Raw genomic sequence first — 26,178 nt, forward strand, 5'->3', positions numbered from 1 at the left:
GGACCACATCGGAACGAGTTAGTTCTTTTATGCATTGTAATGCAAGTACATACCTTATATTTTATACATACATAACTCATTCCATTGGGCATTGAAGAGAATAGCAAATTGCATTGCATTGCATGCACAATCTAAATTAATCCGTTGTGCATTGAAAAAAAGACATATATAAACTATGTACTGTTTCATTGCATTGCAAACTAGAGCTAACTTATTCCTTTGTGCTTTGATTTGAATAGATAATACAACGTTTTGTTGCTTTGCACTGCATAAAAGACTTATTGTGCATTGAAGAATAAGAAAATAGTTATGCTCTGTTCGTTACATTTGCATACAAGAACTAAATAAACAATAAACATTCTTAGTATAAACTTCACTCATTGCATTGCACATAGCAGCTAATTCTCTCTCTGGTAGAAGCGTTAACACATACGATTTGCTTTCTTTCATTGCTTTGCTTAGAGGTAGTAACGAACTAAATAAACTTATTCCATTGTGCGTTGAAGAGATAATACAACATATGTTCTCTTGGTTTGCACTGCATACACGACTTGAATTATTAACATGTGCACGGCAAGAAACTCACATTATTACAAAACTACTTGCTTATTGCACTTATGTATGTATTTACATTTATATAAACTAGCAACATTTTATGTAAACTTCACTTTAGAACTACATGTATCAGTTTCATTCACGGTGATAACATGAACATTGTTGCCATGATTTATTGGAAAATTGCTGCCATCTACTGGAAACAAACACTTTCAAAATTAAAGGAGTACTTGATGGCTAATTTACCATATTTTCGCAAGTTTAAACTTTATAAAATCATTTTAACAATAAAAAAAAATCTCTTTGTAGAAGTTTAGCGCGTTTTGTCACAATAATTTAGCGCGTTTTGTCACTGCTTGTATAACATACAAGCAGATACCATTTCAACTATTGTATGGCTGATGAACATCAGGAGTCTTTCAGTATGAATAGAAAGTTAATGTTCAAGCACTCTTTTTCCAAAAATATATTTAAAAGGACAAATTTGTACTACTGTATTGCTGAAGAAACAGCAGAAGGAGTCTAATGAGTATGTTTATAAAGTTCAAGATCGCGGACTCTTTGGGCAGAAATATGTTCAAACATATATTAGTCCACATTTGACCCATTGAATATTTTTCTGGCCAAGAGCCCTGGAACTTACATTCTCATAGTCTCCTGATTTTAAATCAGGCAGAAAATATTCCAGATTTTACGTTTTGAACATGTCTTAGTTTAACCAAAGAGTACTCGATCTTGAACTTTCAATAATACTCATATTCTTGTTCTGATGTTTAATCTGCCAGACTGTAGTCTATATTTGACCAATTGAACATATTTTTGGCCAAGAAGTAAAATAATTTGGTTAAAGGTGTTAAGATCAAAGTACGCACTGCAAAACAATACAGTATGAAACAAATGTATTTTAACCCTCATCCTTCCCTCACACTTTGTAACAAATCCTTCCCTAAGGGGTAAAAAGGACCAGAAGCCCTAAAAACATACTTTTGTTTTTTCGTCCAGAAATCTTATTTCATTTTATTTTAATAATATTTTTTTATTTTTTATTTTTTTAATTCATTTTTTTTGTTGAGTTTTTTTGTTTTATTATTTTTATTTTATTTACCTTTAAATTGCTAGATTGTATCAATAAATAATAAATAAATAACAATTTAAGCACAGCTTCACATTTCTTTTTTAACTTAAAGTCAAACTGAAATCAAAATTGACCCTATTTACTTTGTTAGCGCATATTACTAGTCTTGTGGTGAAAAATGAATTCGTGCAAGTTAATACACAGAAAAAAATTGTTTGCCGTCGTAATCTTTAATCAAAGTCTGAAAAGTTACTTCCGGTCTGGAATGGCTGATGATGTAGGTTTGACGGCTTGGGTTGGGAAACGCTTAACCACTCCCCTCAAGCCGTTAGTCTGCTATGAGCGAGAGATGGAGAGGAGGAGCGCTAGAGTAAAACCCTGCCCTCTGTTTTTTTTTTATTTTTTTTTTTTACCCTGCCTAAATATATTGAATAACAGAATACCCTGTTCAATATTCCTTTTCACTGGAAAATACGTCACAACACTGGAGAAAAGTCGTTTGCAACTTCCGGTTCACGCGGACTTTAAATTTAAAATAACTCATACTTTCATGGATAGCACTTTTAATTCAGCTCAAAATATCTCACATTAGGTGTCTCTACAGACCTCTTGTGGAAAAAAATAATATAACATGATCTTTCATGACTCTTGCCACTAGATGGCCGTATAGCCCTGTATGGAGCAAATTGACTGTTCTCCTTGGTCCAGAAGAGTTCAGCCATCAGTATGCATTCAGATATCACCCATACAGTTCTCCATTTTTGACCTTTTGAATATATTTCTGGCCAAGAGTCCATTTACATTAACTTTCTATATATAGCCAATGACTCCTGATGTTTTATAAGCAATACATTTTCATGATTTTTCTTCAGCCACACAGTAGTGCATGACCTACTGAATATACTTCTGCCCATAGAGTCCTTGATCAAGAACCTTCCATATTATACTCAATTACTATTTCTGAAGTTACATCAGCCAGACAGTAGTCAATATTTTTCTATGACTATTTAACTTACTAAACATTCTCACAGACTCATTTTCATGTCATAAGAGCCATACAGTACTCCATATATGACCCACAGAATATATTTCTGGCAAAAATAATTTTCGATCTTGAACTTTCTAGACATACTCAATGACTCATTCTGATGTTTCAACAGCTATATAGTAGCCTATTTCATATTTGACCTTTTGAACATATTGGGTCCTCAGACAATAAATCTATATACTCATAGACTCCTTCTCATGTTAAGAGGCATACATTATAGTCCATATTTGATCTACTGAACATATTTCTGGCCAAAGAGTCCTCAGTCTGGAATTTTGCTAATTCTTGATGTTACTTCAGCATATTTTTAGCCAAAGAATCCTCGATCTTGAACTTTCTATATACTCATTGACGACTTCTGATGTTATAAGAGCCATACATAGTCCAAATTTGACCTATTGAACATATTTCTGACCAAGGAGTCCTGGAACTTTAACTTACTTTAACTTAATGTTTCAACAGCTAGTACTTCATTTTGACCTATTCATAGACACCTTCTCATGTTATAAGAGCCATACAGTAGTCCATATTTGATCTGCTAAGCATATTTCTGGCCAAAGAGTCCTCAATCTTGAACTTTCTATACTATTACTCAATGACTCCTGATGTTTCATTGACCTTGTAGTTCTGGCCAAAGTGTCTTCGGACATTAACTTTCTATATTTAGATTCCCTCTTATGTTACATTAGCCATACAGTAGCCCAAATTTGACTTTGAACATATTTATGGCCAAACAGTTCTAGAACTTTTACTGTACATTCTCATAGTTTTACTCATACTTTTGATGTTACATCAGTCATCCAGTAGTCCATTTTTGATTTAATGAACATATATTTGTCCAAAGAGTCTTTGATCTTAATTAATGTATACAAACTCATTGACTCCTTCTTTAGTTACACCAGCCAAACAGTAGTCCATATTTAACCCACTTGAAGATATTTCTGGCCAAAGAGTCCTCAATCTTGAACTTTCGACTCCATCTGATGTTATGAGCTATATTAATTTGACATTTGAACATATTTCCAGCCAAGGAGTCCTGGAACTTTAACTTACTATACATCAATGACTCCTTCTGATGTTACATTGGCCAAATAGTCCATATTTGACCTACTTAAGATATTTCTGGCCAAAGAGTCCTCGAACATTAATTTTATAGGCTATATAATAAACTGATGTTTCATGATTTTTCTTCAGCCAAGAAAGTTATGATGATCATAGGATGATGTTTTGTTTTGTCTTGGAAGTTCATTATCGATGACTCTTTGGCTGTCTGGCTGACGTAACATCACAAGTCAATGAGTATGTAGAGTTCAAGATCGAGGACACTTTGGTCAGTATGTTAAATACGGACTACTGTCTGGCTGACGTAACTTTAGAAAGTGTCAATGAGTAAGCATGGAAAGTTCATAATCGACGGCTCGGGCCATGATATGTTCAAAGGTTCAAATATTGACTACCGTCTGGCCAGAACATCAGAAGGAGTCAAGTAGCCTATGTATAGAAAGTTTAATGTGGAGAACTACTGTTTGGCTGATGTAACATCAACAGGTGTCAATGAGTAATAGCCTATAGACGTTTAAAGATAATAGACTATTTCTATGAAATAGAGAATCTGCATGAATGTTACGTCTATTCAGGTGTATGCTGCGAGCAGTAAATTATCCAAACCGCTAGGGGGAGCTCTCGCTAAGGTCTGCTCAAGATCGTATAATACGGTAACGTTAACGGCAGTTAATGCAGAGACGAGCAGATGACGCACAACAATTGAGATGCTCCACTTGTGATTAACTTTGTACTGTCATATATTTTCTTGCAGGTAATATTAACACAGTATATTATTAGTTAAAGGGGTCCATGTACAGGTCTGATTAGTATTTTGATGTGTTAATTAGGTTTTGAGCACAAAAACAGTGTTTTAATTACTCGTGCATATATCGTGACCAGAAACAACTTGAAAGTGAAAGTCCGTACATGACATAAGGATCGGTATTGTGCACAGAGACGAAAATACGTTGTAAAACAATCAGGGTATCTTCCGTCCATTTCATTTCCTATTTGAAATGAAATAAGCAGAAACGAGAAACGGCGCCTTTATTCGCTTTTTCTTTTTTTCCAAAAAACGAGATTTCGGCTTGATTTTTCGTTTTTTAGTTCACAGGCAAAAAACTAATAAATGACTTCAAAATTCGTTTTGCACATGTGGACGGTCATGAGGCGCCCCTGTCAGCCGATTGGTTAAGAAGATCTGAGCATGTGACGTCATCGGTAGTTCCCCAGGTTTATTCAACAAAATAATAGTCCTATGGCTCTGCGTACCGCATTTTAAAGTTCAGGGCAGGTCCTGGGCTTACTTATGTGCAACTTAACGCGTTTCAGAGAAATATTTATATATCAGAAATATTAAATATTAATCTGCACCCAGACGGTTTTATTAGCTGTGCGGAGTTAAATCTGTGTGGTGAAGCAATGTTCAGTCAAGTGTAGCATATCAGCAGTCATAACTCTTCTTTTAGACAATACGCTCAGTTTTGGACAAGGGGTGGTTATTGCAAATACTGTAATGCAAAACTGCTGATGGTGGTGGGTACCGCGATGATGGTAAATAAAATTGTACTGTAACTGTAGCTAATCATAGCCGCGAGAGTGAGACAGCGAGATGATTGACAGGATGTTAGTAAAGAAATATTTATTTGTTTAATATAAAAGTGAGTTTGTCCTTGAAAACAACAACAAAAAGGTGAAATAACAGTGTGATCACAAAACTGAGCGTTCGTTTTAAAGGGAAATTTCCAAATATATTTTATTTATTTGTTAGCCTATGCTGTTGTTTTTCCGTCTTAATCGTTTTGTTAATTCAAGTTTAATACTATGCAGGAGTTTTTTTTATTGTAGCCTACTATTTTATTGTCGTTGTGTTTTCATTAAAAAATAACAATGAACCGCATTCGTTTGAAAGGTTAATCCATAGGTCTTTCATTTACTTGTGTTATCCGTCTTATTCGCTTTGTAAATAACGAATAGGCTAATGTTAATTAAAATTGTTCAAAGAATGGAGGAAGATGTTGTCAAACATTAAAAAAATCTAAAATAAGCGCTATATGCTGAACGTACCCTCGTGCACTGTTTGATTTCCGTGTAGGCTACTTACGGAGCGGGTCAAATTGACAAATTTGGTCAAATTGTTTTTTTAACCATTTTTTAAAACCGTTTTCTTTTTATAAACAGTATAGGCCTACTGACTTTTTTTGCATATTTTTTTTTAACGTTTTCATTTTTTCTTATACATTTTATGCTTATAACATCATAACTGAACAATTAAATGTAGCTGTATAATGAAAATAATGTTTACTTTTCCTAAGTTAACTTTCCCTTTAGTTTCCTATAGACATAGTTCCCTAGTTTCCCTAGTTTCATTCATTTTCTGTATCTTCAACAACATTTTCCTCAATCTCTGAAGCATCCTCTAACTCGGAAACATCTTCATCTGTATCAGTATCATCAAAAACCTGTGAAATTACTTATTTAAATGTCAATCTTTGGGAGCTCATTTTTCCTGCTGTCTATGTCAAAGTCTTGTGCCACACTAAGCAAAATTGTGGGAAAGCTCATTATTCACTCACATGGGAGTGAGAAACAAAACATAACAAAAACATACATCAAATAAATGTTTTTTATTTATTTATTGGCTCTGTAAAGCTGCCTTTGGAAATCATAAAAGGTTAAAAGCTAGGTATTTCAGATATCTTGAATATAGAAATGAGAGCTTATTTGTCTGACAAAGATTTTCATCTGTAATTTGCAATTAATTCTGAACAACGTGATTTAGATTTTTCAAGTGTGTTTGGATAGGGTTAGATCACTTTTAGACACTTGCACTTTAGAACTGGAGTTGAAGTGCCCTGTCATATACAAACACATGTGTCCGTACAGTTGCTTTTGAATAGCTGAGGGACAAATTGACCCGGGCGGGAACATCACAAATGTAATAGTAATTTTGTTTATATATGTCAACACACATCAGCATGTTGAAACTTTGCATGCATGATCATGATGATAAATGAAAAAAAGTCACAAAATACCAACAAACAAAGGTTTAATATTATTTCAGGTAGATTGAAAAAATAAATGATGGCTCATTTTTACCATCTGTGGCTGACAAAATATTTTTCTGTATTAAAATAAGTGTGGAAAAGCTAATTTTAGCTTCATAAGGTTGTAAAAAAAACAAAAAAACAAACAAAATATTACCAAGCAATTTTATTATTTTGGGTCAGTAGCCTACAGTTGCATTAGAGCGTTAAAATGTTTGGGTCAAATTGGCCCGTGAACATCAGGAACGTAGCCTAGGCTACTAGTAATTTTGTTTGTATAGGCTAAAACACATCAGCATGTTGAAACTTTGCATGTTCGTCATGATAAATGAGAAAAAGTCACAAAATATCAAGAAAAAAACCATAGGGTTAACCAGTATTTCCAACAACTAGAAAATCTATAGGGTTCTTGTCACGGGTGACAAAAACGCTCAGCGAGCGGAACCCTCTTGACGAGTAACGAGTTTCCCGAGGGAACGATTTGTGTGCGACACATCCCACTCCGGTTCCGGGTGTGGCAGAAACATTGTCCGGCCTGATTAGCGCTAATGCACTGCAGGTGCGAGAGAGAGAGGAGCGGCGTTTACACAGGCTTCCTGCTTCACAAGCCAAAGATAAAAGGGCCATTCAGAGAAGTTTCTGGGCGCAGCTGGTTTTCTCGGAGCAGTTTTGGACACGAGCTTGCTCGGGGAAGTTGTTTGGGTGTGAAGGTCTCCTGTTGAAGTCCCGTTGGGGTGAAAGCCGCCCATTGAAGCCCGCTGGATCAGAGTTCGTCTGTGGGAATCTGCTGGACTGATTTATCGATTGGATCTGCGCTGTGAAGGGAGAGAGAAAGTTAAGTGAATTGATTTCATCTTACAAACATTCGAAAAGCTTGAAGAGGATGCAGTGAATGTAAATCTGACTGTTGGGGAAGCTATGTGTTTCAGAGTGTGCTGAAGAGGAACTGAGGATCGAATATCCCCCACGAGAGTGTAACGAATGGATTGAGGCCTCTGATCAGCCCTATCGTGTGAGTGAATTGCAGTGCTTTTGCCTTATTGATACACATTGATCCATTGCTGTGGATTTGAAGTGAACACGAGTGTGGTGTGCTTTTGCTGAGAAGCGGCCCCAACCCCTGCTTACACGTTTGTGAAAAGTTATTATACCTGCTCTCCATTAGAATCCCAGAGTGATACAGCTGAGCTGGTGAAGTATCTTCTTGCGTTATCCTCTCTCGGGCCGTCTGAGCTCTGAGTACTATAATGCCTCGCTGAAACCTCCTCTTAATCCACTCTCTCTGTTTGCGAGCTCTAGGAAGGAACATATTGCTGTGGAAAAATCCTTACCTTCTACTTACCGTCTGAGCTCCGAAGATATACAGCATTGCTGGCGAAGCCGCCCATTAACTTACTCTCTCACTAATGTGCCCCGACGAAAGTGTCTATTACTAAGAAGAACCCTTACCTGTCTACTCACCATCTGAGTCCTGGAAGTATGCAGCATCGCTGGTGAAGTAAGCTTTTGAATCATTGTCCCACTACTGTGCACTGACGAAAGTATCCTGTACTGAGAAGAACCCTTACCTGTCTACTCACAGTCTGAGTCCTGGAAGTATGCAGCATCGCTGGTGAAGTAAGCTTTTGAATCATTGTCCCACTACTGTGCACTGACTAAAGTATCCTGTACTGAGAAGAACCCTTACCTGTCTACTCACCGTCTGAGTCCTGGAAGTATGCAGCATCGCTGGTGAAGTAAGCTTTTAAACCACTGTCTCACTCACGTGCACTGACGAAAGTATCTTGTACTGAGAAGAATTCTTACCTTCCTACTTACCGTCTGAGTCTGGAAGTATGCAGCATCGCTGGTGAAGTAAGCCTTTAAGCCACTGTCTCACTCACGTACACTGACGCAAGTATCCTGTCCTGCGAAGAATCCTTACCTTCTACTTACCGTCTGAGTCTGGAAGTATGCAGTATCGCCGGTGAAGTAAGCTTTTAAACCACTGTCTCACTACTGTGCACCGACGAAAGTATCCTGTACTGAGAAAAACCCTTACCTGTCTACTCACCGTCTGAGTCCTGGAAGTATGCAGCATCGCTGGTGAAGTAAGCTTTTGAATCATTGTCCCACTACTGTGCACTGACGAAAGTATCCTGTACTGAGACGAACCCTTACCTGTCTACTCACCGTCTGAGTCCTGGAAGTATGCAGCATCGCTGGTGAAGTAAGCTTTTGAATCATTGTCCCACTACTGTGCACTGACGAAAGTATCCTGTACTGAGAAGAACCCTTACCTGTCTACTCACCGTCTGAGTCCTGGAAGTATGCAGCATCGCTGGTGAAGTAAGCTTTTAAATCACTGTCTCACTACTGTGCACCGATCAAAGTATTCCGTACTGCGAAGAATCCTTACCTTCTACTTACCGTCTGAGTCTGGAAGTATGCAGCATCGCTGGTGAAGTAAGCCTTTAAGCCACTGTCTCACTCACGTACACTGACGCAAGTATCCTGTCCTGAGAAGAATCCTTACCTTCCTACTTACCGTCTGAGTCCTGAAGTATGCCGCATCACTGGTGAAGTAACCCTCCAAGTTCGCTCACTCACCACTGTGTATCGACGCAAGTATCCTTGACTGAGAAGTATCCTTACCTGCATACTCACTGCCCGAGTCCTGAAGTGAGCCGTATCATTGGTGAAGTCGCCGTCAGGGCGAAACTGCGACGTTAGATCAATACCTACCCGTAGCTGAAGAAGACCTAGAGGACACTGAAGTCTATCACGCTTGTGCTCATTGATATATTGTGTTCAATAAAGATTGTTATTCCTTTGAAATCATCTCTTGTCTGCGTTGTCCATCTGTTGCGGACCTGTGGTGTCGGCTCCTCACGGTGGTGTCTAAGTCTGGGGTGGCTGGTCATCCGAGTCCGCCCCGGCCTGCACCGGTGACATAAAGTGGCGTAGTCGGCAGGATTCCCACCGTGAGTTGTAGCGGCCACAGGTACGCGATGGTGGACGAAGAGGCACCAGCGGCTCGTCCGCAAGTCATGCCGATCTTTATGGGAGCTCTCTGGGCACAGCGCTATGGAGGGCCAGGATCGGAGTTGGGCTTGCACGATTGGAAGGCGCAGACGGAATATCTGGCTGGATTACAGGGACTGAGTGCATCACAGAAAGTACAGTTTGTGTTGGGATCTTTGGAAGGAGAAGCCAAAAGAGAAGTTCTTGCTGCATCAGAAGCCACACGGGCTAACGTGAAAACTATCTTCGATTTCTTGTCAGGAATATATGGAGACTCTACCCCGGTGGCCACTCTTCGTGCCCAGTTCTTCAACTATCAACAGGGGCCTAGCAGACTCTTCGGGCATACTCCCTGAAATTGCGGGAGCAGTTTGGCCGGCTGAAGGGACGACAGGATCATGGACTAGGTGAAGGAGATGTCTTGTTACGAGACCAATTTGTCTTGGGGCTGCGCGAGGGGCCGGTACGTCAGGGCATACGACTCCATCTTCGACGAGACCCCACTATGACATTTGAGGCTCTGCGACCAGAGGCCTTGGCATTGGAACTAGATCAGGGAGAGACGACTCGTACACCGGTTTGTGTGGCAGCAAGTAGTGCCAGTGGGCCCGCGCCTGTCGAGCCGAGTGATTGGAAACAGAAACTGAGAACTGAACTATTAGAGGATGTCAAGGGACAGATGGCGGAACTATCTCGGAACCTGTTGGGTGAACTTCGTCGGGGTTGAGTCGAGGGCAGATCTATGGTGAGAGAGAGGTCGTATTCGGAGGAGGGGCAAGGTCCTGTGCGCTGCCCCCTATGGCCTGTGGGCCCCCGGTTCCAGTGGGATGACCAGGGAAGGCCCATCTGTATTAATTGCGGAGACCCGGGACACATCAGTCGTCAGTGTGGGTTCCGTCGGGGTTCTTAAGGGGGTTTTTAGTCCCACCGGCCACTGTGGGTCAAGTGGCCGGGACCCCTTTGTGTGACCCTCCTTCTGTTCCTGCTTTACGAGATGACTGGGTTGGGCGTTGTCCCACCGTGGAGGTTCAAGCTAACGGAGTCACGATAAATTGTCTGGTCGATACAGGTTCTCAAGTTACATTATTCTCGGAGAGTCTGGCCCAGGAGTTGTTTGCAGATCGTCGGCTACAAGCAATGGAAGCTTCTAGGCTGACTTTACGGGGGGCAAATGGTCTGGACATCCCCTACACTGGGTACATCGTGGTAGACTTTCTGGTCCGAGGGGTCCCCGTCCAACAGAAAGGGGTCGTTATCGTCCGAGATCATTGCTTGGGCATTCACCGAGCACTCCTAGGGATGAATGTTATACTGGATTGCTGGGAGGAATTGTTTCGGGGCCGGCCGGCTCGGACGTCGCTGTCATCGGCGAGGCAGGACTGGGACCGAATTCTGGCCGATTGCCGAAGAGTGCACGCAGCTAGTCAAGTGGAGGAGAGAGAAGACATCGGTCGAGTTGCCTGTCGGTACGCTTTGTCTGTCCCAGCCCAGAGCGAGACCGTTCTTTGGGTTCGAGTGCCTGCAGGACCTCGTGGATCGGGTACCTGTGTTCTGGTGGAGCCCCATGAGGACTGTCAGCCCATCGAAGTGGCTCACGGGCTGGCGGTCATCCACCGAGGGCAAGTCTCAGTAAAGGTGCGGAACGCCCATTCTTACCCCGTGCTCCTTCGTCGACACCAACGTCTGGTCCGAGTTTCCTCGGTACATCCTGTCCAGGTTCACGAGCATCAGGATGTCTGCTTCAGGCAGGTGAGCTCTGCGGTGGTGGAAGTCGCCGTCCGCCCAGTTGAGGCAGAACCGGGCCCTGTGGGAGGAGGGGTGCCGACCAATTTGATGGGAGAATCCCTGAAGGGTGAGAATCTGGAGGAGGAACAAGTGTTACAGCTCCAGGAGCTCTTGAGAAGATGGCAACATGTGTTCTCGACCCACGAAGAAGATTATGGCTGCACAGGGGTAGTGAAGCATCAAATACCTACCGGTGAGGCGACGCCTAGCCGAGAGCGGTACCGTCCGGTGCCACCCACTCTCTATGCCGAGGTCCGCGCCCTGTTGAAAGGGATGCTGGAGGGAGGAATCGTTCGAGAGAGCAGTAGTCCGTGGGCAGCGCCAATCGTTCTGGTTCAGAAGAAAACGGGAGCTTGGAGATTCTGCGTTGACTACCACAAACTTAACAGCGTAACGAAGAAAGACGCATTCCCGTTGCCACGGATTGAAGACTCACTCACCAGTCTCACCCAAGCGGCATGGTACTCAACATTGGACCTGGCGAGTGGATACTGGCAGGTGCAGGTAGACGACCGAGATAGAGAGAAGACAGCCTTCACCACCCCGTTTGGGTTATTTGAATGGGACCGGATGCCGTTCGGCTTGTGCAATGCTCCTGCGACCTTTCAGCGCTTGATGCAGCGCTGTCTAGGAGGACAACTGGTCAACTCGACGCTGGTCTACCTGGACGATGTGATCGTCTTCTCTCCCGATTTCCGCACTCACCTGCACCATCTAGAAGAAGTGTTCAGGGCCATGGAGAAATATGGGCTGAAGCTTAGGCCAGACAAATGCCAGTTATTGCGGAAGGAGGTACAGTTCTTGGGGCATCGTGTCAGTGCTGCAGGGATATCCCCCGACCCGGAGAAGGTGGCGGCGGTCCAAGGGTGGGAGCCGCCCCGGACAGTGAGACAGGTGCGGTCGTTCCTGGGTTTCGTGGGATATTATCAACGCTTTATAAAAGGATTCTCTGGGCTTGCTAAGCCATTGAACCAACTCCTTGCTGGTTCCGGACGTGCTCGTGGCAAAGGCTCCCCGTCAGTGCACTGGGACTCCACCTGTGAGACCGCTTTTCAGAACCTCAAGCAGGAACTTCTGAGGGCCCCTATCTTGGCCTACGCAGACTTCACCCAGCCGTTCCTTCTGTACACTGACGCCAGCAACGCAGGTTTGGGAGCCGTGTTGGCCCAAGAGCAACAAGGAGAGGAGAGAGTGATAGCATACGCAAGTCGAAGTTTACATCCCGCAGAGCGGAACGTGGCGAATTACAGTTCCTTCAAAATCGAACTACTGGCAATGAAGTGGGCCATGGCGGAGAAGTTCAAAGATTACCTGTGGGGAGCCAAGGTGACGGTGATTACGGATAATAATCCGTTAGTACACTTGCAGACCGCCAAGTTGGGGGCAGTAGAACAATGTTGGGTGGCACAACTGGCAAATTATGACTACCAGCTTAAATACCGACCCGGCAGAGAACACGTAAATGCGGACGCCCTGTCCAGACTCCCAGCCACCCGGAGGGACGAACAAACACCCCTTTGCACCCCTGGCCCCGAAGACGAGTTGCTGGTGGCAATGGTGGAAGCTCCCGGGACCCTGAGAGATGTTCCGTCCAGTTGGGGGTGGGACCCCGGGCGGTGGAGAAGGCTGCAGCAGGGAGATGCAGACCTGTGTCAGGTTACGTCGTACCTTAGACAGGGATACATGCAGAGGAAAGGCGGGCTCAGACGGCGGGAGTACAACAGCTCCTAAGGCAGTGGAAGAGGCTGCGACTTAGAGAAGGGGTAATCTGCCGTTCGATGCGAGATCCCAGAACACAGGAGACAGTACATCAGGTGGTGGTACCAGAGGGCCAAGTCTCGGAGTTATTGACCGCATACCACACCCATACTGGCCATCAGGGCCAAGAGAAGACGCTGTCGCTGCTGAGGAGGTATTTCTACTGGCCTAGGATGGAAAAGAAAGTTGAGGAGTTCATTCAGAGTTGTCCACGGTGTACGTTGTTCAAACGCAGGAAGGAAGCCCGAGCCCCACTGGTCCCCCTGCGGCCTAAAGCACCTCTGCACATCATAGGAATCGATTTCCTGACTCTAGGTCGGCCGACGGATCGATTTCAAAATATCCTGGTGATGACTGATCTATTCACTAAATACGCCTGGGCCGTCCCCACTGTAGATCAGACGGCAGTTACCACAGCCAGCGCCCTTTGGAGGGCAGTGATACAACCTTTCGGCTGCCCGGAGACCCTACACTCAGACCACGGTCCAAATTTTGAGTCCCGAGTCATCCAAGAGTTGAGCCACCTTTATGGGTGCCGGAAGACCCATACGACCTCATATCACCCTCAGGGTAACGGGGGGTGCGAAAGGTTCAACCAGACCCTGCTGGGGTTATTGGGGACCCTAGAGAGTGAACAACAGGGCCAATGGGCCGAGAGTCTCCCCTCGCTGTTGCAAGCCTATAACAATAGTGTGCATAGTATCACCGGGTATGCTCCTTCCTACCTTATGTTCGGGCGCCATCTTCGCTTACCTGTGGACTTGCTCCTGGGGACCGAGGCTGCAGAAAGAGGGTATAGTACCACTGATTGGGTGAATCGGCACCACCACCAACTGCTCGATGCCTACCGACGAGTCTCAGATCATCTGAGTGCAGCAGCAGCCAAGAACAAGTGGCTATACGACCGGACTGCCCGAGAGGCCCCTTTGTTACCTGGGGAGCGAGTGCTGGTAAGGGACAACCGGCGCCCAGGGAAGGGGAAGCTCAGCGATCGCTGGGAGTCGACGCCATATGTGGTGGAACGACGACAAGGGCCTGATGCTCCAGTTTACTCGGTACGGCCCGAGGGGAAACCAGGACCGATATGGGTGCTCCATCGAAACTTGCTCCGTCCATGTCCGAACTATCCGCAGCTAGCGGCCGAGGCTCCAAGTGCGCCACCCGTCCCAGAGGTACCCATGGTAGGGTGGGCTGTGGTCCCGAGGGACCCTGAAGTTGAAGCAAGAGCGGCTCCACCCTCGCCACCCCGACGATCTCAGCGGGACACCCGAGGACAGCCACCTGAGAGGTATGGCGAATGGAATTGAAGAACAGAACCGATTGGCAGGGGGGGATGTCACGGGTGACAAAAACGCTCAGCGAGCGGAACCCTCTTGACGAGTCACGAGTTTCCCGAGGGAACGATTTGTGTGCGACACATCCCACTCCGGTTCCGGGTCTGGCAGAAACATTGTCCGGCCTGATAAGCGCTAATGCACTGCAGGTGCGAGAGAGAGAGGAGCAGCGTTTACACAGGCTTCCTGCTTCACAAGCCAAAGATAAAAGGGCCATTCAGAGAAGTTTCTGGGCGCAGCTGGTTTTCTCTGAGCAGTTTTGGACACGAGCTTGCTCGGGGAAGTTGTTTGGGTGTGAAGGTCTCCTGTTGAAGTCTCGTTGGGGTGAAAGCCGCCCATTGAAGCCTGCTAGATCAGAGTTCGTCTGTGGGAATCTGCTGGACTGATTTATCGATTGGATCTGCGCTGTGAAGGGAGAGAGAAAGTTAAGTGAATTGATTTCATCTTACAAACATTCGAAAAGCTTGAAGAGGATGCAGTGAATGTAAATCTGACTGTTGGGGAAGCTATGTGTTTCAGAGTGTGCTGAAGAGGAACTGAGGATCGAATATCCCCCACGAGAGTGTAACGAATGGATTGAGGCCTCTGATCAGCCCTATCGTGTGAGTGAATTGCAGTGCTTTTGCCTTATTGATACACATTGATCCATTGCTGTGGATTTGAAGTGAACACGAGTGTGGTGTGCTTTTGCTGAGAAGCGGCCCCAACCCCTTCACACGTTTGTGAAAAGTTATTATACCTGCTCTCCATTAGAATCCCAGAGTGATACAGCTGAGCTGGTGAAGTATCTTCTTGCGTTATCCTCTCTCGGGCCGTCTGAGCTCTGAGTACTATAATGCCTCGCTGAAACCTCCTCTTAATCCACTCTCTCTGTTTGCGAGCTATGCAATATTTGCATATTGCTGTGGAAAAATCCTTACCTTCTACTTACCGTCTGAGCTCCGAAGATATACAGCATTGCTGGCGAAGCCGCCCATTAACTTACTCTCTCACTAATGTGCCCCGACGAAAGTGTCTATTACTAAGAAGAACCCTTACCTGTCTACTCACCGTCTGAGTCCTGGAAGTATGCAGCATCGCTGGTGAAGTAAGCTTTTGAATCATTGTCCCACTACTGTGCACTGACGAAAGTATCCTGTACTGAGAAGAACCCTTACCTGTCTACTCACCGTCTGAGTCCTGGAAGTATGCAGCATCGCTGGTGAAGTAAGCTTTTGAATCATTGTCCCACTACTGTGCACTGACGAAAGTATCCTGTACTGAGAAGAACCCTTACCTGTCTACTCACCGTCTGAGTCCTGGAAGTATGCAGCATCGCTGGTGAAGTAAGCTTTTAAACCACTGTCTCACTCACATGCACTGACGAAAGTATCTTGTACTGAGAAGAATCCATACCTTCTACTTACCGTCTGAGTCTGGAAGTATGCAGCATCGCTGGTGAAGTAAGCCTTTAAGCCACTGTCTCACTCACGTACACTGACGCAAGTATCCTTGACTGAGAAGTATCCTTACCTGCATACTCACTGCACGAGTCCTGAAGTGAGCCGTATCATTGGTGAAGTCGCCGTCAGGGCGAAACTGCGACGTTAGATCAATACCTACCCGTAGCTGAAGAAGACGTAGAGGACACTGAAGTCTATCACGCTTGTGCTCATTGATATATTGTGTTCAATAAAGATTGTTATTCCTTTGAAATCATCTCTTGTCTGCGTTGTCCATCTGTTGCGGACCTGTGGTGTCGGCTCCTCACGGTGGTGTCTAAGTCTGGGGTGGCTGGTCATCCGAGTCCGCCCCAGCCCGCACCGGTGACATTCTTCTTTCACACCTGCCTCATTTAGTTCTGTTGAATCGCACTATAGAGTTCGTTTTCCCCCTTGGTGCGGTTCGTTTGTGCAGGTGTGAATGCAGCAATCGCACTCGGGTGCGCAACAAAAGCGGTACGCTTTCAAACGAACTCTGGAGCGGTTCGTTTGTGGTGAGAACGTGATCCGACCTCGAACAGACCCAACTGCCAAAGAACTGCGCATTTTTGGACTAAACCAGCTGCCGTAGTCAGAGTGCGTTGTGCATTATCAAAGAGGCGAAACTCAATAGAACGCTCCATAGCAACAGTTGCCCCCTGGCGTGACCATAGACAGTATGGGCGTGACGGCGCGGCTGCCATTATGGACTGAAAACTGAAGGAAAACGCCGAAAAATAATGGGAGTCAATGGCACTGAAAAACTTAACATAACAAAAACTTAACACAACTTAATTTTTTCTGGCCGTCATATCTAAATATGAAAACAATTTAAAATACATTAATGAGGATGACCGACGTTAAATGACGTTAAATGACAGAAAATATACGTCTGTGTTGGTTATGCATGGCCTAATTATTACCCTTATGAAAATAGTATTTTGGGACAAAATATTACTATAGAAGTACTATAAGACTACTATAGAAATACTATAGCGGCTCTAGGATATTATAGAGGTATTACAGAACATAACATAGCCTACTTCTGTGATGTTCTGTAATACCTCTATAACCTGTATCTAAACTCATATACACTGAAAATAGGTTAGATATTTATGCTTTGTTAATAGAAGCACGCACGCAGTGAGAACGTTTTTAGCGTAAAAGAGTAATTAGTGCGATTAAACATTTGTTATTATTGAGATAATATTTTTGATGTAGGTCATGAAGTACAGTGGGGAGAACAAGTATTTGATACACTGCCGTTTTTGCAGGTTTTCCTACTTACAAAGCATGTAGAGGTCTGTAATTTTTATCATAGGTACACTTCAACTGTGAGAGACGGAATCTAAAATCAAAAATCCAGAAAATCACATTGTATGATTTTTAAATAATTAATTTGCATTTTATTGAATGACATAAGTATTTCATCACCTACCAACCAGTAAGAATTCCGGCTCTCACAGACCTGTTCGTTTTTCTTTAAGAAGCCCTCCTGTTCTCCACTCATTACCTGTATTAACTGCACCTGTTTGAACTTGTTACCTGTATAAAAGACACCTGTCCACACACTCAATCAAACAGACTCCAACCTCTCCACAATGGCCAAGACCAAAGAGCTGTGTAAGGACATCAGGGATAAAATTGTAGACCTGCACAAGGCTGGGATGGGCTACAGGACAATAGGCAAGCAGCTTGGTGAGAATGCAACAACTGTTGGCGCAATTATTAGAAAATGAAAGAAGTTCAAGATGACGGTCAATCTCCCTCGGTCTGGGGCACCATGCAAGATCTCATCTCGTGGGGCATCAATGATCATGAGGAAGGTGAGAGATCAGCCTAGAACTACATGGTAGGACCTGGTCTGTAGGGAATTCCAAACCTACATATATTCAACGCACATATATTCAAACGCACATAACTATAGAACCAATTCTTAATGCGCATGTGAATGTGCCATTAGCGTTTAAATTCTATGTAGAGAGAATGGTGTCATCTTAGCGGCCCCTAATTAAATAACAAATGATTGTTGCGACGGAAGCGAATCAATCAAAACTAACTTTAGCTGGAAAATAACTTTATTAAAGAACCGCTATAAAGCCAAAACAATCTCTGTTACCTTAAATTATTATACGCTACGAGAATGAATTAAATGAAATTAATGCACTGTAAGATTATATAGAGCTTGTGTGCAACAAAGAATTATGTTAACAATTCTATCACACCAAGAACATGTTATTGCTTGTTAAAACTTATTTGCAATGCAAAAACCTTCTTCACGTGTGTTAGAGGTGGTATGCATTGCAAGATTATGCCAAGTTCACACTGCACAAATTTAGCCCTGATTTTCACTCGCTGACAGGTTTTGCGAGAGCACCGACAAATACCCAAAATCATAGGCAAATCGGTGCTTGTTCACGCGAGTGACAATCACGCTGTGAGAATTATCAAAGACGCGATCTGAGAGAATTGCCGACAAGTCGCCAACGCCCGTGAGACATTTGGCATGCTAAATATCTGGACCTGTTGGCGATTCGGAATCCTGCTGAGTGAAATGTGTTCTGACTGAAAACTACATAACAATGACCTACAGCCAATGAGAGAGCAAGATTCAGGGCAGCGGGGAGTTCGAGGAGGAGTTATAGACCAGAGAATCAGTATTTTAATAGATTTATTTACAATTATATCAAACAGAAACAACGCACGGACATTTGCTTGACCAGCATTGCAAAATTATTCATTTACTCAACTCTCTTTGCAGAACACACAATCCTTGCTCTCCACGTCTCCCCAACCATTTCCTCCTGCATAATCTGTTTTTCTTTTTCTCCTTTTTGCTGCAAATCAGCACACAGCCAATTTGGATCGCAAGCTTCTTGCAGGCTATCATTTTTAATAACAATTTCAGTCTCGCGCGAGAACTCCGGTCTCACGCACACGTGATCTTGCGTTATTTCCTTATCACTTCTCGCGTGTGTTTGGTTGTGAAACGTGGTTTGCGGACCAGACAGAAGTTGTCGGCGATTCTTTCTTTTGTAAAGTCATAAAATGTGAAACCTCCTGTCGCCGATCCATCGTGACATGTGAACACACCAGCAACTGAATGTTACCCCAGATAGTCGTGCAGTGTGAAAAGAATAGTGACCTGAAATTTTAAGGATATCGATTGCAACTTTCCGGACATCCTCACCATCCTTCTCTCTCACGCCATGTAGCTTTTAATGTCCATCTCCAGCTGTACCGCTTACATTCTCCCAGCTCTTCCTTCAGGGTTTTATTCACCTTTTGGAGCTCCTGTGTGGCGAGCAGGACAAGGCCGAGGGCCGTGAGAGAGCGGCACGAGGCCGGTGGCGTGATTACTCTGATGAGCGACACCTGCGTGACGCACCGGTCTCGTATCTCTCACGGAGGAGCGGAAGCATAAAGGAGGAGCGACGACAGTGAAGAGCGAGAGAGGAACAGGCCTGAGTTTTATTTGATGTTTTGTTCCTGTTTTGTGTGGCCAGCAGTCGTCCGCGAGGGGCTGCTGGCTTATACTTTCATTTTTGTATTGGTTTATTTATTTATTAAAATATTTGAATGTTTGCCGGTTCCCGCCTCCGGAGGAACGCGCTGTCAAAGAGCCCTCGCCGCTGTGGGGAATCCGCGGTGCCATCGAGCATGGCGGGCAGTTTTCGTCGCCATGGACGCTCGAGGCGGTGCGCTGGAGTGAGTTGCCGGGGGGACGGTCGAGCTCGTTGCTGGCCGTCTGGGTGCTGGAGGGGCGGCTGCCGTCCATGAGGGAGCAGAGGAGTCGCCGCCGTTCGCCGTGGGCTGGAGCCTGCTGCCATCCGCCATGACGGGGAGGAGCAGGGAACGGGGGACTCTTGCCGACTGCCCGAACACTGAGGAGCCGTCGCCGTCCACCAGACGGCGGAGGACTGTCGAGCCGTCCACCGAGGGCTATCCAGCGCCACCGCCAGGCACCGTGGAGAAGATCGCCCAGCTGGTGTAGGGCCAGATGGTAGCGCGTTGTGGGAACCCGACCAATAATTTATTAATTTTTTTCCTCTCTCCCCTCTCTCGTCTCTGTTGCTCCTCATGCTTCCGTCTCCTTTTCTCTCGCCTCGTCTGTCCATACCCCTAGGTATGCACGCAGCCGCTGTGTCCGGACTCCCCGGAGGAGGGAGAGGGGGGGAGTAGAGCGCAGTCTCGTGGGTACCCCCCGGCCTGCGAGGGGCGATTGGGGTATGTGGCGAGCAGGACGAGGCCGAGGGCTGTGAGAGAGCGGCACGAGGCCGGTGGCGTGATTACTCTGATGAGCGACACCTGCAAGACGCACCGGTCTCGTATCTCTAACGGAGGAGTGGAAGCATAAAGGAGGAGCGACGACAGTGAAGAGCGAGAGAGGAACAGGCCTGAGTTTTATTTGATGTTTTGTTCCTGTTTTGTGTGGCCAGCAGTCGTCCGCGAGGGGCTGCTGGCTTATACTTTCATTTTTGTATTGGTTTATTTATTTATTAAAATATTTGAATGTTCGCCGGTTCCCGCCTCCTTCTTCCCATAACATCTGAACTTCGTTACATCCTGAATCTCTGTCGCCACAATTCTCAGAGACTCCTTGTACATTGTTACCTCATTAACAAGTTGAGTAATAGTTGACGACATAGTCTCAAACTGCTTAGCCATAGATTCAGTCCTTATATCAATTGCCGGAAACAACTCTTCATATTTGCCAGAAAGCTGGCAAATGGCCACCAGAATTTCTGCTAAAGAGCCATTACTTTCCATACTTTCCCATTTTGTTCTTTCTGATAGAGGTTTTAAGGGAGTATCAGGCAGGGGAGTAGCAAGGAGAAAACTCAAATCTGTGCGTGATGTTCCTCCGAACCAGTTATGTTCCTCAAAATTATCCATTGAAATCACTTCCATGGAGAAAACGGTGCTATCATTGACATAGTAATGACGCAAGATGGCGCCAGTTGCAGTTTGTTATACAGTAGTTTGTTATACAGTGGCGTTGTTATTGACGACAGTCATTTTCTGAAAATAACAAACCTCGGAATGTTTACGTCAATAGAAAACTGTATGCATGCTGATTGCGATATGTTAACATATGCGCTTAAGTAATAAATGGATTGTCATCCTATCTCCTCTCTCTCATAGACATACATTAAGAGAGAGAAAAGCTGCTTCGAAAAGATCGATTTAAGTAAATCATAGTGCTAAAGGTTTAAAGGCTAGATTTTATTGTTAATGCTTTAACAGGCTTGCAATCCAAAGGAGCCATGCAGATACACCACAGTATAATAATGTGACTAACCTTTGTGGATGCGATGTCTCATAAAATTTAATGCTGTTAATTTTTTTCCCACATTCTTTACATCTAGCCAAATGAAAGAACATATGGTAAGGTTTCTCCAGTCATGTTTCATGATTTTCATTATGACATTTCGGAGTTTACGTGCAATATACGGACATACGTAATCAAATTCTATGACAAGGGTCCGAAGTCCGAACTACCGCGACACTTAGGGAAATATGTGATGCAAATAAACCATATAAAACCATTCAAATAAAACAAATTCTTTTTTTTATTATATCAGTAGTTAGGATTAAAGACTTGAGTCGTTTTAAGTCTAATAAAATGTCTGAAGTCTAATAAAATGCAACTCGAGTGCGACTTAAGTCCGAGTCTGTAACTCGAGAATCTCTGGCATGTGCATGACGTCATTGTCTTCAGAGATTCTTGTTTTTGTTGTTTACACGGAAACCGTTTTCAAAAACTTGCACTTTGAAACCCATTTTCAAAAGTTTGCATTTTCAGGCAGCCAAAACGCAGTTGTCGTGTAAATGAACGGTCAAATCCATAAAACGTTTTACGTTTTTAGTTGAAATCGGTGTTGTGTAAACAGCCCCGTTTTGAGGGTCCGTAATCGGTGTATCATTTGTTCAGTCGGTTTTTTATTTAATATTGAAAGTAGAAAAATGAGAAAACGGTTCCTATTTCGTTTTTTCATTTTTTTAAAAAAAACGAAAAACAAGAATTCAGCTTTAGTTTTCGTTTTTCGTTCTTAGGTAGCAAAATTAATAAACAGCTTGAATATTCGATTTTTACACGTGGGAGGGAATGAAACGCCCCTTTCCTCTGATTTGTCAGCTGAAGATCAAACTGTTCCGTCATCAGTTTTTCCTCAGTTCTGCACTGCAGAATAAGAGTCCTCCGTTGTGTGGATTCTTAACACATTTATTGCAACTTTTTTATATGTTTTCCATCAACCAGACTAATGAATGGCTCGACACAACCCGTACTGGGGAATAGACTAGACAGGGCTTTCTTCTTTGTAGACCAGAGTTCTCAAGTGTCAGGGGTTTGCTATTTTCCTATTTTCCGAACTGTAAAGTCACGTTTTTTTTTGGCGCCAGCGCATCGCTCGCTCACACAACATCTAGGCTATTATCAGTTCACTTCTGGCATTGCTAACTTGACATCGCAGCCTGTTCATTATTAGAATAAAACACAGTCAACCAAATATATAAAAAGTTATTCTGCTTAATTTAATTGGTCTGTTGTTCAATATAAATGTAACATCTGCTCCCTCCAACCAACAGAGGGAGCCCTCACCTGAATACTGACATCACTCCATTTCTTCTACAGTCACTTCCTGTTTGGTTGATAAAAAGAGCCATGCTTTCCACTAACACTTTGCAAAGTATTGCCAGTTTTACCTGCCTTACTGAGCGTTCTTTCTATTGCCATTGTTTTTGCCTCTTGTTATGACCTTTTGCCTGCCTTCTGGATATCACGTCTTTGGATTACTGTTTTTGCCTTGGTTGCTTACTCTGACTGTCTATTTTTGTTCACTGAACCCAGCCTGTATCTTTGACCATTGCTTTGCCTGTCGATTTGGATTGTCTGCTTCAATAAAACTTCTGCATATGGATTCTCAATAAACGCCAAGCCTGAGTTCATTACAATAAAGGCTGTGCCGCACAGTCCTACTTGCTGTTATTCCAAACTCATTTCCCTTGCTGTGAAGATGATGATTTAGCCTATACGTGTATATTGGGACTCGACTGAAGTATAAAGCCTTCTTTACATTACTAGTTAGCATCCAAATGTTACATTGCAAATATGGAAACTTTGGACCGAATGAGAGATGCGCGAAACCAACGTAGGTACAGTTTCAGTTTCGATTCAAATAAATTTGTTTAGGCTTGGCGTTTAAAATAGGCTAAATGTTGTTTATAATAAAGGACACAATAGGCTATTATTATAAGCTATTAGGTTATATTTTTATTATACGTGGCTACTTATTTTTCATTCTTGTTGTTTTCTGAATACCATTCATTTAAGGATTTGACATAGGCTACAGTAAGGGGGAAGTAAAATACGCATAGACATAGCCTATATGTTATTAATAGTGTTTATAATGTTAATGTTGTATTTTATTTACCGGTGTTTTACACTATTTATGAATAGGCTAATAATAAAATGCGTTTGTTTCCCTCCCAACATGACCCGGTGCACTGCGCACAAGCGCACATCTTTGAGATATAAATTAATAAATTTTAATAAAACACAAGGCCTACATTATAAAACTCAGAAGAGTATGTATTTTAATATCTCTGTTGTTCTCATGAGATAGAAATAAAATAAATTAAATTAAAAACAAACATAGGTTATCTTACCTCAAAAATCAAGTCTTCACTACAGAACATGGCCATTCTTATTTCCAATAGTTTCCAGCAGTTAGACTAATGAAAATAAAGTCCAATCAAACAAAAAACAAGACAGCCTCCTAACATGGCTAAGAACAGTCTCTTACAGAGCATAGCACAGCATCCACAGTGGAAGGTTTTAATCCAGTCCTCCTTTCTTCTATAACTCTTCCAGCTGCGCTGAAGACACGCTCGCTACTACTGCTGCTGGCGGGGACACTAAACACAGAGCGAGCCAGTCTTGACAGTTGCCGTAGCAGGGTCTCGTGTTGTTTCCACCAGAGCAGCACATCTCGTCCATCACCTTCCATGTTGGGATTTAGGCGCATGTAATGCTATTCTTCATCGTCATCCTCCTCCTGCTCCACAGTGTTTTCCCACTTTTCCTCAAACTCGGCCAGCGCTCTCTTCTTTGCTGCGTGGCCCGCAGCAACATGTGCAGACACAGACATGCATGAATCATCATAATTATAATTATTAGTTGGCCAAGTAGGCTATGATTAATACATTAATTTAGAGGCCTATAATACTATAATAAGTGACTTGGTGTGGTTGCCGGTGCAAATAAAGTGAAATATGAATAATAATAATAATAATAATAATAATAACACACGTCATAGAAAATCTCACTGGCTGGTTGATCAGCCCCTTGCACCGCCTCCCCTCCTCTCTGAAGTGGGTTATCTGACGTCTGGCCAGCTGAAAGATGTCATCCCTCTCGGCGTTGGTGAACATCCGTAACTCACTGAACTTCGGCCATAAGAATATGACCAGTTTGTGAAGTGGCTGGATGTGGACTTTCTACATTATCCACTCAAGGTGTCGTTGGCGGATAATTGCTTGGGAAGGAGTTTCCGACACATCTGGCTGGCAATGGTGTTTCAGCTTGTGTAGCCAGGGCACGACGAGGTTCAGTGTTTGGTATTTATTCCCCTCCAACTCCCTTTGTGCGTCATAGAACGGGTGCAGAAATTGCACCAGGAAAGCCAGCACATCAGCGGACACATCGTGAAGTCGCTGGCTCTCACCACGGCTCTGAAGTATCTCCTGTAACTCAGCATAGACCTGACTGCTTTAAATATCGGACTAAAGCCTTGGCGGCCTGCAGGGTCTCTGCTACTTCTGGGACTGTTTCTGCAAGCTCATCTGGGTTCAAGGCATGCTGGAGGACAGTGTTGTACAAGCAGTCATGACAGTCCAGGCGTTGGTATGGGCGGAGAGCGGCAAAATAATTAGTCCCCTGATCAGTTACCCAGACAACATTATTCATCACTGATGCATCAAATCCAAGGACTGAGACTAATTGTTGCTGCAACTCTTTTCAGATATTGTCTGCTGTTTTGGCCTCGTTTGGGAAGCTTGTTGTGGTGAGTACCCTGCTCTTCATGTCATATTGTGGTGTGATTGTGCGTGATTGACATGTAGCTTATCTTACAGTGATCATCCGTCCACATGTCAGTTGTCATGCTCATGTTTATCAACGACATGACCCCCTTGATTTCTTCAACCACGTCCTCTCTCTTAGCAGTTGCCATTTCTTTGCACTTTCAGGAGATTGTGGTGAGGTCAGGGAGTAAACTTGTTGCTGACAGACGGCCGTGGGCTGCACCTACATTTATTAGCTCTTTATTAACCATTCCCTGCTACCGCTTCAAATGGCTGAATGTCCATACAATAGAAATTCACGCATTTAGCTGTGATTAGTGATTTCACTGTAGAGGGAGATGGTTTGGAGAGGAAATCACTCGCACTCATTTGTTTGCTACTGCTGGTTGATCCGCTACCGCTACATCCACCTTGCTCAAAATGTCTTTGTAAATGAGATGATCCCGTCTTCTTACTATTGTAGCTTAGCACAGCCTTGCAAATTGTGCATTGTGCATAACCAGTTGGCTCGTCATTTAAGGTTGTTACTATTTGAGAAAAAGCCCAGAAGTTTGGCCCGCATGTGAACTATTACGTGAAAATTGTCCCGAAGCCCGGCCCTAGGGGTGTAAATAATGCCGCGTTCCAGGCAACCTGTAACCCGTGTTTTTCCAACCTTATACCCGTGAAATTGCACTGGAACGGCAGTCAAACCCGTGACTTCCCACCCGTGAACTCGTACTAGATCGATGTACTCCCAGTTACGAGTTGGAAAAACACGGGTTACAGGTTGCCTGGAACGCGGCATAAGTCAGGGCCCGTCGGCCTCGGCCTGAAATGCAGGGCTCTAATCTGGGGCTCACTTAGGTTAGATAAATCCCATCACATAGAGACTCTTTCACCTAGATATCATCACATGTCTGTTCCACAAACTAGGAAATACAAAAAAACTCCCAAACCCATTTAAGGGTAAACATTTTATTAAATAAAAAATAAATATAAT

The 26,178-nt window shown here is 43.8% G+C and overlaps 1 protein-coding gene across 5 annotated transcripts in view; it reads left to right on the forward strand.

Moving 5' to 3' along the window:
• The first annotated feature begins 22,768 nt into the window (after positions 1 to 22,768).
• Positions 22,769 to 26,178, forward strand: part of scgn (secretagogin, EF-hand calcium binding protein) — a 46,984-nt gene continuing 43,574 nt past the window's right edge. For 2 of the 5 annotated variants that reach the window (XM_084089822.1, XM_084089824.1), the window contains exon 1: positions 22,769 to 22,965. In XM_084089822.1, coding sequence (XP_083945948.1) covers positions 22,866 to 22,965 — 100 coding nt within the window. In that variant the 5' untranslated portion in view covers positions 22,769 to 22,865. Of the gene's footprint in view, positions 25,018 to 25,135; positions 25,178 to 26,178 lie in introns of all 5 variants that reach the window. The other 3 variants (XM_084089827.1, XM_084089823.1, XM_084089825.1) reach the window with 3 other exon arrangements.

Source organism: Abramis brama (genome assembly GCF_963993115.1).
Source record: "Abramis brama genome assembly, chromosome: 17".
Classification (NCBI taxonomy): domain Eukaryota; kingdom Metazoa; phylum Chordata; class Actinopteri; order Cypriniformes; family Leuciscidae; genus Abramis; species Abramis brama.